This window comes from Notolepis coatsorum, assembly GCF_963971535.1.
Source record: "Notolepis coatsorum genome assembly, chromosome: 1".
NCBI classification, from domain to species: Eukaryota; Metazoa; Chordata; class Actinopteri; order Aulopiformes; family Paralepididae; genus Notolepis; species Notolepis coatsorum.
Genome location: NC_140165.1, coordinates 301,884,358 through 301,899,357, shown reverse-complemented (window position 1 = coordinate 301,899,357; position 15,000 = coordinate 301,884,358). Strand labels below are relative to the sequence as shown.

The 15,000-nt window shown below is 45.6% G+C and overlaps 1 protein-coding gene across 1 annotated transcript in view; it reads right to left on the bottom strand.

Annotated features, from left to right (window-relative positions):
* The window catches only part of pitpnm3 (PITPNM family member 3), a gene marked incomplete at both ends in the record, with an annotated part of 199,018 nt that overhangs the window by 5,315 nt on the left and 178,703 nt on the right, over positions 1–15,000 (bottom strand). Inside the window, 6 exon segments of the mRNA XM_084310842.1 lie at positions 338–378; positions 381–479; positions 481–490; positions 2,808–2,956; positions 6,209–6,325; positions 12,984–13,100. Of these exon segments, the coding sequence (XP_084166968.1) occupies positions 338–378; positions 381–479; positions 481–490; positions 2,808–2,956; positions 6,209–6,325; positions 12,984–13,100 (533 nt within the window).

Sequence of the window (15,000 nt, the reverse complement as noted above, 5' to 3'; positions counted from 1 at the left end):
ACATGCTTATTCTGTGTAATTGTACATTGCGGCTTAATCTGCACTGTTCTCGTTTCAAAATCAGCGAATATCTGAGTTAATGCATCTTTAAAAACGCATAATCATCAATGTAAAAATCAGGCAGTTTTTTGTCATTTCTGACACGTTGTTATGAGGATTTCCACGACAGCAATGGAATGAAATATGTTGTATCAGTTCAGATGATTTGTCGGCAGTTACCCTTTAGTGTGATAGGTTAATTGGTTACACTGCATTAACCATGACACTAGGAAATATCTTTAATTACAGACATAATCACAGACACAACCCCTGAGATACAGGAATGAACATCCGTTACCTAACAACATCCACAGCCCCGGGGCGGACCCTTGGGGTCGCTGCCCCATGATGGACACGCTGGCAGCAAAAGAGCCATCGATGCTGAACACGACGCATTCATCCCTCGTGGCAAGGACCGTCAGGTAGGCTTCAGCGCTCGTTCTGATCACCCCTGAGAGAGAGAGGGAGCGAGGGAGGGGGAGGGAGAGAGAGAGAGAGGGGGGGGGGAGGAGAGAGAGGGAGGGAGGGAGGGAGGGAGGGAGGGGGAGAGAGAGAGAGGGAGGGAGGGAGAGAGAGAGGGGGGGGAGGAAGGGAGAGAGGGAGGCAGGGAGGGATGGAGGGAGAGAGGGGGGAGGGGGAGGGAGAGAGAGGGAGGGAGGGAGGGAGGGAGGGAGGGAGGGAGGGAGGGAGGGAGGGAGGGAGGGAGGGAGAGAGAGAGAGGGAGGGAGGGAGGGGAGAGAGGGAGGGAGGGAGGGAGGGAGGGAGGGAGGGAGGGAGGGAGGGAGGGAGAGAGAGAGAGAGAGAGGGAGGGAGAGGGAGGGAGAGAGAGGGAGAGAGAGGGAGAGAGGGAGGAAGGGAGGGAGGGGGAGGGAGAGAGAGCATGAGAGATAGTGAGTGTGTGTGTGAGAGAAAAAGTGTGAGAGAGAGAGAGGAGTGTGTGTGAGAGAGAGAGAGAGAGAGAGAGAGAGAGAGAGAGAGAGAGAGAGAGAGAGAGAGAGAGAGAGAGAGAGAGAGAGAGAGAGAGAGAGGAGAGAGAGAGAGAGAGAGAGAGAGAGAGAGAGAGAGAGAGAGAATGAATGAGAGGGGTGTGCTGTTACAGTTGGTGGTACCCCAGGCGTCTGTGTTTCTACCTGGAAAAGCACATTTACTGTCAGTCCAGCTCCTCAGCTCACAGTCTGGCCTGAGGGTTCGGACCCGCCAGCCTGCCTGCTCAACATTCCAAAAAGCGTCAAATCTGGAAAAAACCTTGTCACTTTTTGTCACTATAAATCCTATATTGTTAAAGTAAAGAGACTTAGACTTAACTTAAAAACTTAGCCTATAATTGACCAAATAAATGATTGAAGCTTATCGCCAACATTTAGATCATTCTATATCATATCTTCTAACCGTCCAGTGACGGGATAGTGCAATATAAAAGGGTTGTGCTATACTATTCAAATACAACAATAATATTACTGTATATTTTCTGACTGTATATTTTATAATGTTGAGGCAGACCGGCTGGTGTGGTAATAGACGGCCGCCATGTGGTCGGCCAAGGTACTGGGGCATATGGCCATATTAGGGGAGAAACTCCCGCCAGACCATATTAGGGGAGAAACTCCCGCCAGAGCAGAGCGCATCAGCGCAGATGAAGCACACCTGTGCCAGGTGAGCGCAATCATCACACCATCAGGGAAGATAGAAAATGGAGACAGAGTGACAGATTGAATTAGAGGTGAAACCTGTACGAACATGAGTAAGAGGATAGAGAAGAAGAGGAGGAAGATTGCTGTCTGTGTGACCCCCTGCTGTGTTTATCTGCTTTCGGAAGAAGGACCCTGCTGTGTGCTATATCCCGTATGAGAACCCGCCTGTGCATCGACCCCTGCTTGTCTGACGTCTCTTCTCCCGGATCATCCCCCGCCCGTACGAGAGCCGCTCTCTGTGGACCGAACCCCTGCTAACGGACCAAGACGCTTCTCTAGGATTACGGACTGGCTGACGATCACACTAACCACTAAACCACATTAAAACTGCTGTTAAACTTGCTTCTACTGTGTGCCGTGTGTATTTAGTTAAATCCAGTCTAACTCATAACACCCCAGAGTCTGTCACAATGTAGGGTGACTGTGTATTTCTATTTTTATTCGTATTCTTATTTTTGATTGTTCATTGTTCAATGTTCATTGTGAGCGATCTATGGTGCTGAATTTCCCTCGGGATCAATAAAGTACTTGTATTCTATTCTAATACAACATAACCTTGGACTGTGCCCCATCAAATGAATGATGTTGGTTGGGCGGGAAAGAAGGGGTTAATTACATTGTTTCTCTGATGTCTTGTCTGTATGTCTGTCTCTGCTGTAACATGGTTGTCCTATGTTTTTCTTTCTTGTTACACAGTATCTCGTCTGTTCCGACACAAAACAAATGTTTGTACCAACAGACAATAAAGAACTATCTTGATCTTGTAGATCAAGAATAATCGTGCATTGGTATAGTTTTATAAATAAGTTGTGACGGAAATTGGACCATTTTGAATGAAAGCCATATGATTACAGTTTCATTACAATACCTGTAAATACTCATTTGTACTGCAAAAGCCAAAAAGGTCACCATGTGGTCACTGTATCTACTATCTAAATGAAGAATAATATGTGTAGGACACCCTGGCTGCATTAAATCCATTCCACTGTCTTCACTGATGAAACGCATCCTATAGCGAGCATGTTTGAGGGTTGATACATTATCCAAGGAAGCAGAGAATTAGAAGGAGGTTCTTACTTGACCACCATTTTAATGGGGTAGACTCCCAGGGCCAGCTTCTTGCTCTTGGGGACGGTGTAGGTGACTCTGCCACTGCTGTTGGTCACCTCTGTGTCGAAGTAGACCCAGCGGCCGGACTGAGGCTGAGTCATCAGCAGGATGTCCACCTGAGAGGGAGAGAGGACATTGTTTAGTTGAGTCTGTCCTTTTGTATGGCAGTGAATGCTGGACCTTGAAGCCCACCCTGCAGAAGTCCTTGGATGGGTGCTACACCAGTGCTCAACATCAACAGGGATGAGCATGTCACCAATGCAAACATGTATGGGGGGGTGCTAAAGGTGAGCGATAAAGTGGCAGTCAGGAGAATGAGGCTGGCAGGTCACTGCCAGAGACACCATGAGATGCCAACCAGCAAACTTGTGCTGTGGGAACCAACACACGGGCATCGATCACGAGGACGTGCCACATTAACCTACGTGGACGTACTCAGGAGAGATGCGGGAACAGAAAGCACCGGCGAGCTAGCCAGATGCATGGAGGATCGGGATGACTGGAAGCACCGATGGAGGGCCCGTCCGAGGACGACCTAGATAGATTAGTGTCATTTCATATAAGGTTATAACAGTAGTTATTAAGGATGAACCCATATCAATATCTGGAATTCCCTACCACCAAGACATCCGCGCAATAGACAACCTCCCCACCTTTGTTTCCGGTCTCAAAATTAAAGGAATTTTCCACATCGGTATCAAGAGAGTTTCCTCAATACTAAAATCGTACATACCAGGAGCAAAGTGTAACATGTGTAAAGTGTGTAACATGTCATAAAATCAAATCAAAGCAACTTAAAGGGGCACTTCTACAGTGTGACTTCTACAGTGTGACTTCTACAGTGTGACTTCTACAGTGTGACGTCTACAGTGTGACGTCTACAGTGTGACTTCTACAGTGTGACTTCTACAGTGTGACGTCTACAGTGTGACTTCTACAGTGTGACGTCTACAGTGTGACTTCTACAGTGTGACTTCTACAGTGTGACTTCTACAGTGTGACTTCTACAGTGACTTCTACAGTTACTTCTACAGTGTGACTTCTACAGTGTGACTTCTACAGTGTGACTTCTACAGTGTGACTTCTACAGTGTGACTTCTACAGTGTGACATCTACAGTGTGATATCTACAGTGACTTCTACAGTGTGACTTCTACAGTGTGACATCTACAGTGTGACGTCTACAGTGTGACTTCTACAGTGTGACGTCTACAGTGTGACTTCTACAGTGTGACGTCTACAGTGTGACTTCTACAGTGTGACATCTACAGTGTGACTTCTACAGTGTGACTTCTACAGTGTGACTTCTACAGTGACATCTACAGTGTGATATCTACAGTGACTTCTACAGTGTGACTTCTACAGTGTGACATCTACAGTGTGACGTCTACAGTGTGACTTCTACAGTGTGACGTCTACAGTGTGACTTCTACAGTGTGACTTCTACAGTGTGACTTCTACAGTGACATCTACAGTGTGACGTCTACAGTGTGACTTCTACAGTGTGATGTCTACAGTGTGACTTCTACAGTGTGACGTCTACAGTGTGACATCTACAGTGTGATATCTACAGTGTGACATCTACAGTGTGACATCTACAGTGTGACTTCTACAGTGTGACTTCTACAGTGTGACTTCTACAGTGACACAGTGTGACTTCTACAGTGTGACGTCTACAGTGTGACATCTACAGTGTGATATCTACAGTGTGACTTCTACAGTGTGACATCTACAGTGTGACTTCTACAGTGTGACTTCTACAGTGTCAGTGTGACTTCTACAGTGTGACTTCTACAGTGTGATGTCTACAGTGTGACTTCTACAGTGTGATGTCTACAGTGTGACTTCTACAGTGTGACTTCTACAGTGTGACATCTACAGTGTGACATCTACAGTGTGACTTCTACAGTGTGACATCTACAGTGTGACTTCTACAGTGTGACTTCTACAGTGTGACATCTACAGTGTGACTTCTACAGTGTGACGTCTACAGTGTGACTTCTACAGTGACTTCTACAGTGTGACATCTACAGTGTGACTTCTACAGTGTGACATCTACAGTGTGACATCTACAGTGTGACTTCTACAGTGTGACTTCTACAGTGTGACTTCTACAGTGTGACATCTACAGTGTGACGTCTACAGTGTGACTTCTACAGTGACTTCTACAGTGTGACATCTACAGTGTGACTTCTACAGTGTGACATCTACAGTGTGACATCTACAGTGTGACATCTACAGTGTGATATCTACAGTGACTTCTACAGTGTGACTTCTACAGTGACATCTACAGTGTGACGTCTCCAGTGTGACGTCTACAGTGTGACTTCTACAGTGTGACATCTACAGTGTGACTTCTACAGTGTGACTTCTACAGTGTGACATCTACAGTGTGACTTCTACAGTGTGACGTCTACAGTGTGACTTCTACAGTGTGACATCTACAGTGTGACTTCTACAGTGACGTCTACAGTGTGACTTCTACAGTGTGACATCTACAGTGTGACTTCTACAATGACTTCTACAGTGTGACTTCTACAGTGTGACGTCTACAGTGTGACGTCTACAGTGTGACTTCTACAGTGTGACTTCTACAGTGTGACGTCTACAGTGTGACTTCTACAGTGTGACTTATACAGTGTGACGTCTACAGTGTGACTTCTACAGTGTGACGTCTACAGTGTGACGTCTACAGTGTGACTTCTACAGTGTGACTTCTACAGTGTGACGTCTACAGTGTGACTTCTACAGTGTGACTTCTACAGTGTGACGTCTACAGTGTGACGTCTACAGTGTGACTTCTACAGTGTGACTTCTACAGTGTGACTTCTACAGTGTGACTTCTACAGTGACTTCTACAGTGACGTCTACAGTGTGACTTCTACAGTGTGACTTCTACAGTGTGACTTCTACAGTGTGACTTCTACAGTGTGACTTCTAAAGTGTGACTTCTACAGTGTGACTTCTACAGTGTGACTTCTAAAGTGTGACATCTACAGTGTGACGTCTACAGTGTGACTTCTACAGTGTGACGTCTACAGTGTGACTTCTACAGTGTGACTTCTACAGTGTGACGTCTACAGTGTGACTTCTACAGTGTGACTTCTACAGTGTGACTTCTACAGTGTGACTTCTACAGTGTGACTTCTACAGTGTGACATCTACAGTGTGACTTCTACAGTGTGACTTCTACAGTGTGACGTCTACAGTGTGACTTCTACAGTGTGACGTCTACAGTGTGACGTCTATAGTGTGACTTCTACAGTGTGACTTCTACAGTGTGACTTCTACAGTGTGACTTCTACAGTGACATCTACAGTGTGACTTCTACAGTGACGTCTACAGTGTGACGTCTACAGTCGCTGTTACCTTTTCTCCGGTCAGAGTGACCATGTCCAAGGGGCCATACATGAAACGACCAACCAGAGTCTGCGGTCCCTCCTCGGTGGCGATGATGTCATTCACCCGGTGGTTGGCAGTGACGTTCTAGAGAAAGAAAGAGAGAAGAGAGAGAGAGAGAGAACATTTTCCCCTGCGTATCTGACAACCGTGTGTTTCTTCTTTTTTAACAGACAGAAAGAGATAGAATGTTGTTGCGTCACATGTCCGGTGTGACACGGCACGGTGCACTGCAGGGCATGACCAACAGAGGGAGACAAATCTCTATTTGTATTTGGCTACTCAGTGTTCCTCCTAACTACCTCACATCTCAATACATAGCAGAAACCCAAGATAAATCCTATAATACTACGTTGACGTTATATGCTGAGTCAGTGGAATATGAATTGGAAATTAAAGCAGCATGCTGTGTAGATATGGGTTTATACTGTATACACTGCAACAGAACCTCATACCTTTCTTAAAGGTTACCTTGACAAGACTTTCCTGGGCTTCAGTACCACCGTCTGTAGTATATCTGACTTGTCTTATCAAGTTTCAAGTTCAAGTTTCAAGTTTCTTTAATAGTTGTCATACAGAAGTACAGAATACTTTCATACAAAATGCTTCTTACTGTTACGCTCCAGAGACTGTGCTAGACAAGATCGTATCAAATAACATAGTATAGCATGTAATTTAGAAGAAGAAAATGAGGTCACAGTGTTCGGTATAGACATATGTACAATGTTCTGAGTTACCATATAATATACAATACTATGCAGTGTACTAATGTACAGTACTATATAGTGCAAAGCAGAAATGGGATGAGGTACAGTTTAGGTACAATTTACAGTAAGGTGTACGAGTTGTAGTGCAATCCTTCATCAATAAATATAAAGTGTGGGGAGTGGGTGCTACAGTGTGTTTGTTTAAAGTGGGTGTGTGCTATAAAGTGTGTGGAGTGGGTGCTACAGTGTGTCTGTTTAAAGTGAGTGTGTGCGTGTGGATGTGTGTGCTATGTGCGTTTGGTGGTTGTTGTTGTGTAGTGTTCATTGTTCGTTTAGCAGTCTGATGGCCTGGGGATAGAAGCTTCTTCTGAGTCTTTCTGTGCTCGCCTTGAGACTCCGGTATCGCGGTATCAGTACATGTATGAATATTTTCACAGTGTACTGTATTAGACATGTTCCGATACCTGTCCAAATGTGTTTAGCACGACTAGTCTATTCATATACAGGTCGTTGTCTGCATGAATTGATGGCTCTATATGAGGTGAGGCCATGATGGTATTTCCTTTGCATGGATATCTGCAGTTGATATGTATTTTGATCACATCGACTGAGCTCTCATCCATTGACAACATTAGCACATGGCAAACATGTCCACAGTCACTGCCAGCATCAAACATTGTTGGACTACAACATCGTTGTTGGCTAATGAAGCTGATTTAAAGGATTTGTCATCTAGCTAATGGAGCAGTTAAAACATTTCCCTCTGCTACGTGATTTGCACATTAATTACATTAGTCAATAAGGAATCATTTGATTTGAGCCCCGGGCCCTACTGATGCAATGGGAGCTCAGTGTGCGATGAATAAACACACGTGTGTGTATGTACATGCACATGCATACACACACACACACACACACACACACACACACACACACACACACACACACACACACACACACACACACACACACACACACACACACACACACACACACACACACACACACACACACACACACACACACACACACACACACACACACACACACACACACACACACACACACACACACACACACACACACACACACACACACACACACACACACACACACACACACACACACACACACACACACACACACACACACACACACACACACACACACACACACACACACACACACACACACACACACACACACACACACACACACACACACACACACACACACACACACACACACACACACACACACACACACACACACACACACACACACACACACACACACACACACACACACACACACACACACACACACACACACACACACACACACACACACACACACACACACACACACACACACACACACACACACACACACACACACACACACACACACACACACACACACACACACACACACACTGTGGACACATTCCCCGGTATAGTTGATTGGCAAATCTCTCTGTCTGAATGGGGCTAGAATGAGAGAATACCACAGTGTTCGCCGTCACCATTGCTCGATCACACATATTTTCACACACACATACACACACACACACACACACTGAATCTGTTTCAGTTCATTAACACTGGAACAGCTGGGCCTGTCACATGACTGTTTTTGAATGTCAGAATTCCAAAACTCCTTGACCTTTCGCAAAAATTTGATATTTAAACACCTGCAATGTTAGAATTTCCCCAAAAGATTTACAGAAAATTATATGCTGTTTTTGCCACCTCTCCTCACCCTCGTTCACTGAGAGCTCAGAGGAGGACTGATGCACTGATGGTGTCAAATCCACTGAGCCTGTGGTTGTTGATTGTCGACTCAGTGGCTATTGTCCCTTGAACAAAAGCTTTTGTAAGAACAACAATGTTGTCATGTGGCTTTTTTTTATTTCACTTTTCTCCAGACACACGCCGTTCCAAAAAGTATTATATATATATATATATTATACAGTATATATATATGTGTTTTGCAATATGTTGCCGCCTTTTGATTGAGGAAAGAAAAACATTTATTATCGGTTTGGTAAATTTGGTATTTTCAGTTACATTTAATCGATTCATTGACCGTTAATGTTATCAATGATCGAGTAAGGAACGTGCTTACAATTTGCAGCCATAGTGGGGATTTAATTTAAAGTTAAACTGTAAGAATGTCTCTCACATCATCACATCATAATAACAAAGCCACACGGCTGCTCTCCTCACCTGGAAGGCGCTGGGTGGGGGAGGGGTTATGTATATGTATAGTCCAGCATGCATCTTTAACACAAACAGCTCCAAGCTTTTGGAGGTATCGGGCTCAAAACTAGCTCATCAAAAAGCATCATAATAAGACATAGATTGAAAGGTATCCGCCCAATTTGTACAAGTGATGGCTTATTTTGAAGGTATGAACCTGTACTCGTGAAGATTGCTCAACAAGACCTTAAAGTCTGTGCCTGGTCACATATTTCCACAAATTACTATAGTTATCTTTTGTCAGTTTAACGATCAGACACAGGGAAACGATTCAAAGGGGAAACGGGTCTAACTTGGTTTTACATAATACGTCAAATATGCAAATGCACTGCAGTCCGTCCATATTTATTCAAACAAATACTATGGACAGAGAGTCTACATTATTTGATTATACAGGCTGCATGAAAAGAACATGAGCGAAGCCCGGGGAGGGAAGGCTTTTTATTCTGTCGGATTGTTCGAAATGGTAAATAAAAATGGTAAATGGTGCATTAATATAGCAGCTTTCCTCCAAAGCGCTTTACAATTTATTGTTCCTCACATTCGGCCATTCACTCACACATTCACACACAGACGGCGGTGGTAACCATGCAAGGTGCTCATCGGGAGCAGTTAGGGGGTTAAGTGTCTTGCTCAAGGACACTTCGACACGCTGCCCAGGAGGAGCGGGAATCAAACCAGGAACCTTCAGATCACCAGACGACCACTCTATTTCCTGAGCCACTGTCGCCCCTCCTGAGCCACTGTCACCCCCGCGCCGCATTCCAGAGGAGGGTGCTAGACCCGTTGTACTAGTGCTACAACCTTCAGAATTCACACTTCCAGGGGTTGTGAAAACATTCTGGATGTAGTTTAAACCACCCGGTTTTGTTTCGGAATCTTCCTCGATGGTCATGTGTTTTTTTTTCACACTACACCGTGAATAGACTTGCGACCTCGCCGGCTGTCGGTGGGGTTCAGGAGCGCGTAATTGTTACCGTTAGTGGCATCAATGCTCCAAGGTGAAACTGTGGGTTTATTTTAAGAAGCGAACGTTGGCCCACACACACACACGCCTCACAATGTTAAATCCTCACACAGGCTCGACGGTTTGCAGCGTTGAATAGCTTTACTCATAGCTTTACCTCCGCAGCAAGGGCATTGCGGTAGAAGCTGCGAAGGTGAAAGAAATTGCATTACAAGTGATGTGGAATCATTTGTCCTGATATTATTCACTGAGGCGGACGACGGGAGTCTTTGAGTGAGGATAGAGTTTACTGACAGGATGCAACACGGATAGACAGAAATGGGCCCCAGCCTCGATCTCTAAAGAATGAAGAGGAGAGTAAGGAGAGTGTTTACAGGAGAGTAAACAGAGAGTGTGTGTGTGTTTGTGTGCGTGCGTGTGTGTGTGTCTAAGAACGCCAATAGATTCCTTATACTGTAACTCTGCCTCCAATTAAGATGAAATGCTACAGCTTGTTCAAGTGTTATAATGAAATATTCACTGGATTTTCGCCCCACATGAGATTGAATATTAGCTCCTAAATTCATTACAATGGCATAATCACTTGGCAGCGACATGATGCAGGACAATCAGAACCAGGCAGAAGGGACAGTGAGGAACAATGGGCTTTTGATGAGACACCTACTCCGAGCCGCATCCACAGGTAGTGAGGGTCTGGATGTGGGCGGGGCCTGGATAAAAGCGCTATATAAATGCAGCCATTTAATGGTAAATGGCTGCATTTTTATAGCGCTTTTATCCAAAGCACTTTACAATTTGTTCCTCACATTTTACCCATTCACTCACACATTCACACACCGACGGCAGAGGCAACCATGCAAGGTGCCATTTGGCCCATTTACCATTTACTGCATCAACACTGTTCATCCAACCTGGACCTACTGGCATCAACGCTGTTCATCCAACCTGGACCTACTGGCATCAACGCTGTTCATCCAACCTGGACCTACTGGCATCAACGCTGTTCATCCAACCTGGAACTACTGGCATCAACGCTGTTCATCCAACCTGGACCTACTGGCATCAACACTGTTCATCTAACCTGGAACTACTGGCATCAACGCTGTTCATCCAACCTGGACCTACTGGCATCAACACTGTTCATCCAACCTGGACCTACTGACATCAACACGGTTCATCCAACCTGGAACTACTGGCATCAACACGGTTCATCCAACCTGGAACTACTGGCATCAACGCTGTTCATCCAACCTGGAACTACTGGCATCAACACTGTTCATCCAACCTGGAACTACTGGCATCAACGCTGTTCATCCAACCTGGACCTACTGGCATCAACGCTGTTCATCCAACCTGGACCTACTGGCATCAACACTGTTCATCCAACCTGGACCTACTGGCATCAACACTGTTCATCCAACCTGGACCTACTGGCATCAACACGGTTCATCCAACCTGGACCTACTGGCATCAACACGGTTCATCCAACCTGGACCTACTGGCATCAACACTGTTCATCCAACCTGGACCTACTGGCATCAACGCTGTTCATCCAACCTGGACCTACTGGCATCAACACTGTTCATCCAACCTGGACCTACTGGCATCAACACGGTTCATCCAACCTGGACCTACTGGCATCAACACGGTTCATCCAACCTGGACCTACTGGCTACCAGGGAGGTAACTGGCATCAACATAGTGGTTCTAATATCCAACCATGAGCCGAGGCTAACATCGCACTGAGGAACTTCAGCTTTAGAACCAGTATCATGAGGCAAGTGAAGTGGCCTTCAACCTCTCCAACCTCAAGGAGGTAATGCCAAACCTCTCCAACATCAAGGAGGTAATGCCAAACCTCTCCAATGCCAAACCTCTCCAACCTCAATGAGGTAATGCCACATCTCTCCAACCTCAAGGAGGTAATGCCAAACCTCTCCAACCTCAAGGAGGCAATGACAAACCTCTTCAACCTCAAGGAGGTAATGTCAAACCTCTCCAACCTCAAGGAGGTAATGCCACATCTCTCCAACCTCAAGGAGGTAATGCCAAACCTCTCCAACCTCAATGAGGTCATGCCAAACCTCTCCAACCTCAATGAGATCATGCCAAACCTATCCAACCTCAAGGAGAGGACATAATATTATTTCCTGTCCAACAAGGAAAGAAAAACACACAAGACCGTGTTTTGGCAAGTCAGACCATGCGCCTCCTACCTCCTGTTTACAAGCGAGGAGCACACGAAAGATCATTTCCCAAACCGACCGCACACCAGACATAGCAGAGAACACTGAACTCTGCAAGAAGGCGGAGAATGACCTCAGAAAGTCAAAACTTAATAAAAAAAAAATAGTGGTGCAGGGAGCTGAGGGCCCTCGTCGACTACACGGGGAGCTCAGCGGGGGTCACCAACATGACCCCTCCCTCCCAGAGGAGCTGAACATGTTTTATGCTCGCTTTGAGAGAGTGACCACAAAGAGGACTGCATCCCGCTGCTTCAGGGTGAAACCACGCTAGGTACAAAATACAGAAAAAACATCTGGCACACGTAGGAATAGAAATATTAATATTAATTGATAAACGTACTACATAAAAGCCAGCACGTTTCGGCGAGGTGCCACCGTCAGGGATACGCTTACAAAAGTCCTTTGATATTTCTGCGTCATTTGAAAGCAGAATAGTATAATGTGACAGGTAACATGGCTGGGGGAGGGGTGCATGCAACACATATCACAAGTGGATTCAAACCGACGACGTCGCAAGACATGCACTTTAATCTTGCCTAGGATAAGAAAGGATTGCTTCCTCACCCTCAGTTTGACGTGGGTCCTTCTGCGGAGCCATTTCTCACGTGGGCTGGAAGGGGAGAAGCTAGTGGAGTCCGAGCTGTCCGCTTCCTGAGTCTTCACACTGTCGCACCGCATGAGCTGCCATAAACACACGTGTATGTGCACACACACACACACACACACACACACACACACACACACACACACACACACACACACACACACACACACACACACACACACACACACACACACACACACACACACACACACACACACACACACACACACACACACACACACACACACACACACACACACACACACAGTCAGACCATTAAACCCACAACCTTGGGTTGAGTGCAGCTCATTCCATCTCCAGTAACTCTCATCTACACGTGAATACTTGCTGGAGTGTGGCATTCACTGAATCAGACAATTATACAAAACAATGTGCATTCATCATCTCAAGCTCCTTCATGTTTCCAAGTGAATGCAATATATATTATCTTCAGGCATGTGGAGAATGGGTTTGTCAAGAGCAAGTTTTCAGAGCTGTTATGGGCCAGGGGGTGATCAATTATAGAGTGGGCAGGGTGGAAATGACTTGAAGGGTCGATGGATCATTGGACCAATACAGAGAAGCCATACTGACCATGTGGTATGCCCCGCCCACTTCCTCAATCATCTCTTTATTTCCAGTAGTTGAACTCACTGACAATGATGCTATAGCTAGTGTGGATATTCCCAAACTATAAATTACTCATCTATAAGCACAAACTAATTAGGTAGCTTGTTATATTCATAAAAAAAAATAGAAGCAGGGGCTTGATGTTTTTCCATAAAAATTTGACCGACTTCTAAGGCTAATATATTCCTTTCTACATACACTGTGACGAGCTCATAGGAAGTTGAAAGACAGCACGCTGGCAGTGTCCTTGTTGCATAGAAACACGTGGTGAATGAAGAGAAGGCCATAGGAAATGCATCACTCATCCAGGATTAGTGTAATTTTCTCAGACCTTGAGAGAAAATGTGCCCATCCAGAAGGGGCTTCTCACAGGCGCTGGGCAGAAGAGAATCAGAGAAAAGGAAGTGACGCCTGCATGCCGTGTTCACACACTGCTCCCAGTTACTTATTATCTACACACAGATCTCTTCAATGTTTTGACATAATAATATGGCCTTCTGTAGGGGTACCAATTTAGTGAGCCACGTGAACTAGTTCCAAGTCATTCCAAAACTAAGCAGATGGCACAGTAGTATTATGTCTAGCCCGAGGTTTCGCGGGTATCCGTTTTCCATGATGCGATATTGATCGGAGCCGAAAAACCCACTGATCCTCAATAGCGACCGTTGTGGTTTATTAGCTTCCCAGCGGCGGTGATAACACTTGTTATTTCCTGCCTTATGTGCGCTCGCCTTTCCCCTCAAATTTCTCACGTTTCAGGCGACATAAGATCCTGCTCCGGCCATTGGCAGAGTGAGAGGGCTCTGCCCCCCCCCCCCCCCCCTAATGGGCCACTTAAAAGGCTGCCGGCGGTTGTGGTATAGTGGCCTTTAAAATGGGTTGGGTTTCTCCCCCTGCTCTCTCTCTCTCTTAGCGTCTGAGGATTCACGGAATGTCAGGATGGTCAGACAAACAAACACAGGCTGTAGAATCTGCAGTTCTGCCGTGGCGTGTTTTTTCTGAGGTTGTTGTGGCAGAAATGTCTAAGTTAACTTCTATCGTGGAGGGGGGGGGAAGGATCCGGCCCTCGACGTCAGGAGCTGGCTGCAGCGTCTGAGCATCTTTAGCCGCCAGCTTATCCCACTTAACCGCCCTGAGTGACGGGAGGTTCAAAGGGTCAAAGTGGGTATCAAACAGGAGGGAAGACTGTCAGGTTTTAAACTGTGGATACCAAACAGAGAAGGTACTGTAAAGACGACTTTAAACTGTTAAACAGTCATCCAGAACTATTTTATTGCACTGTAAAAACTGATTTTATATGTCTGCACTTTATGTGCTCATTTTATGTCTATTCTATTCTACTATTTT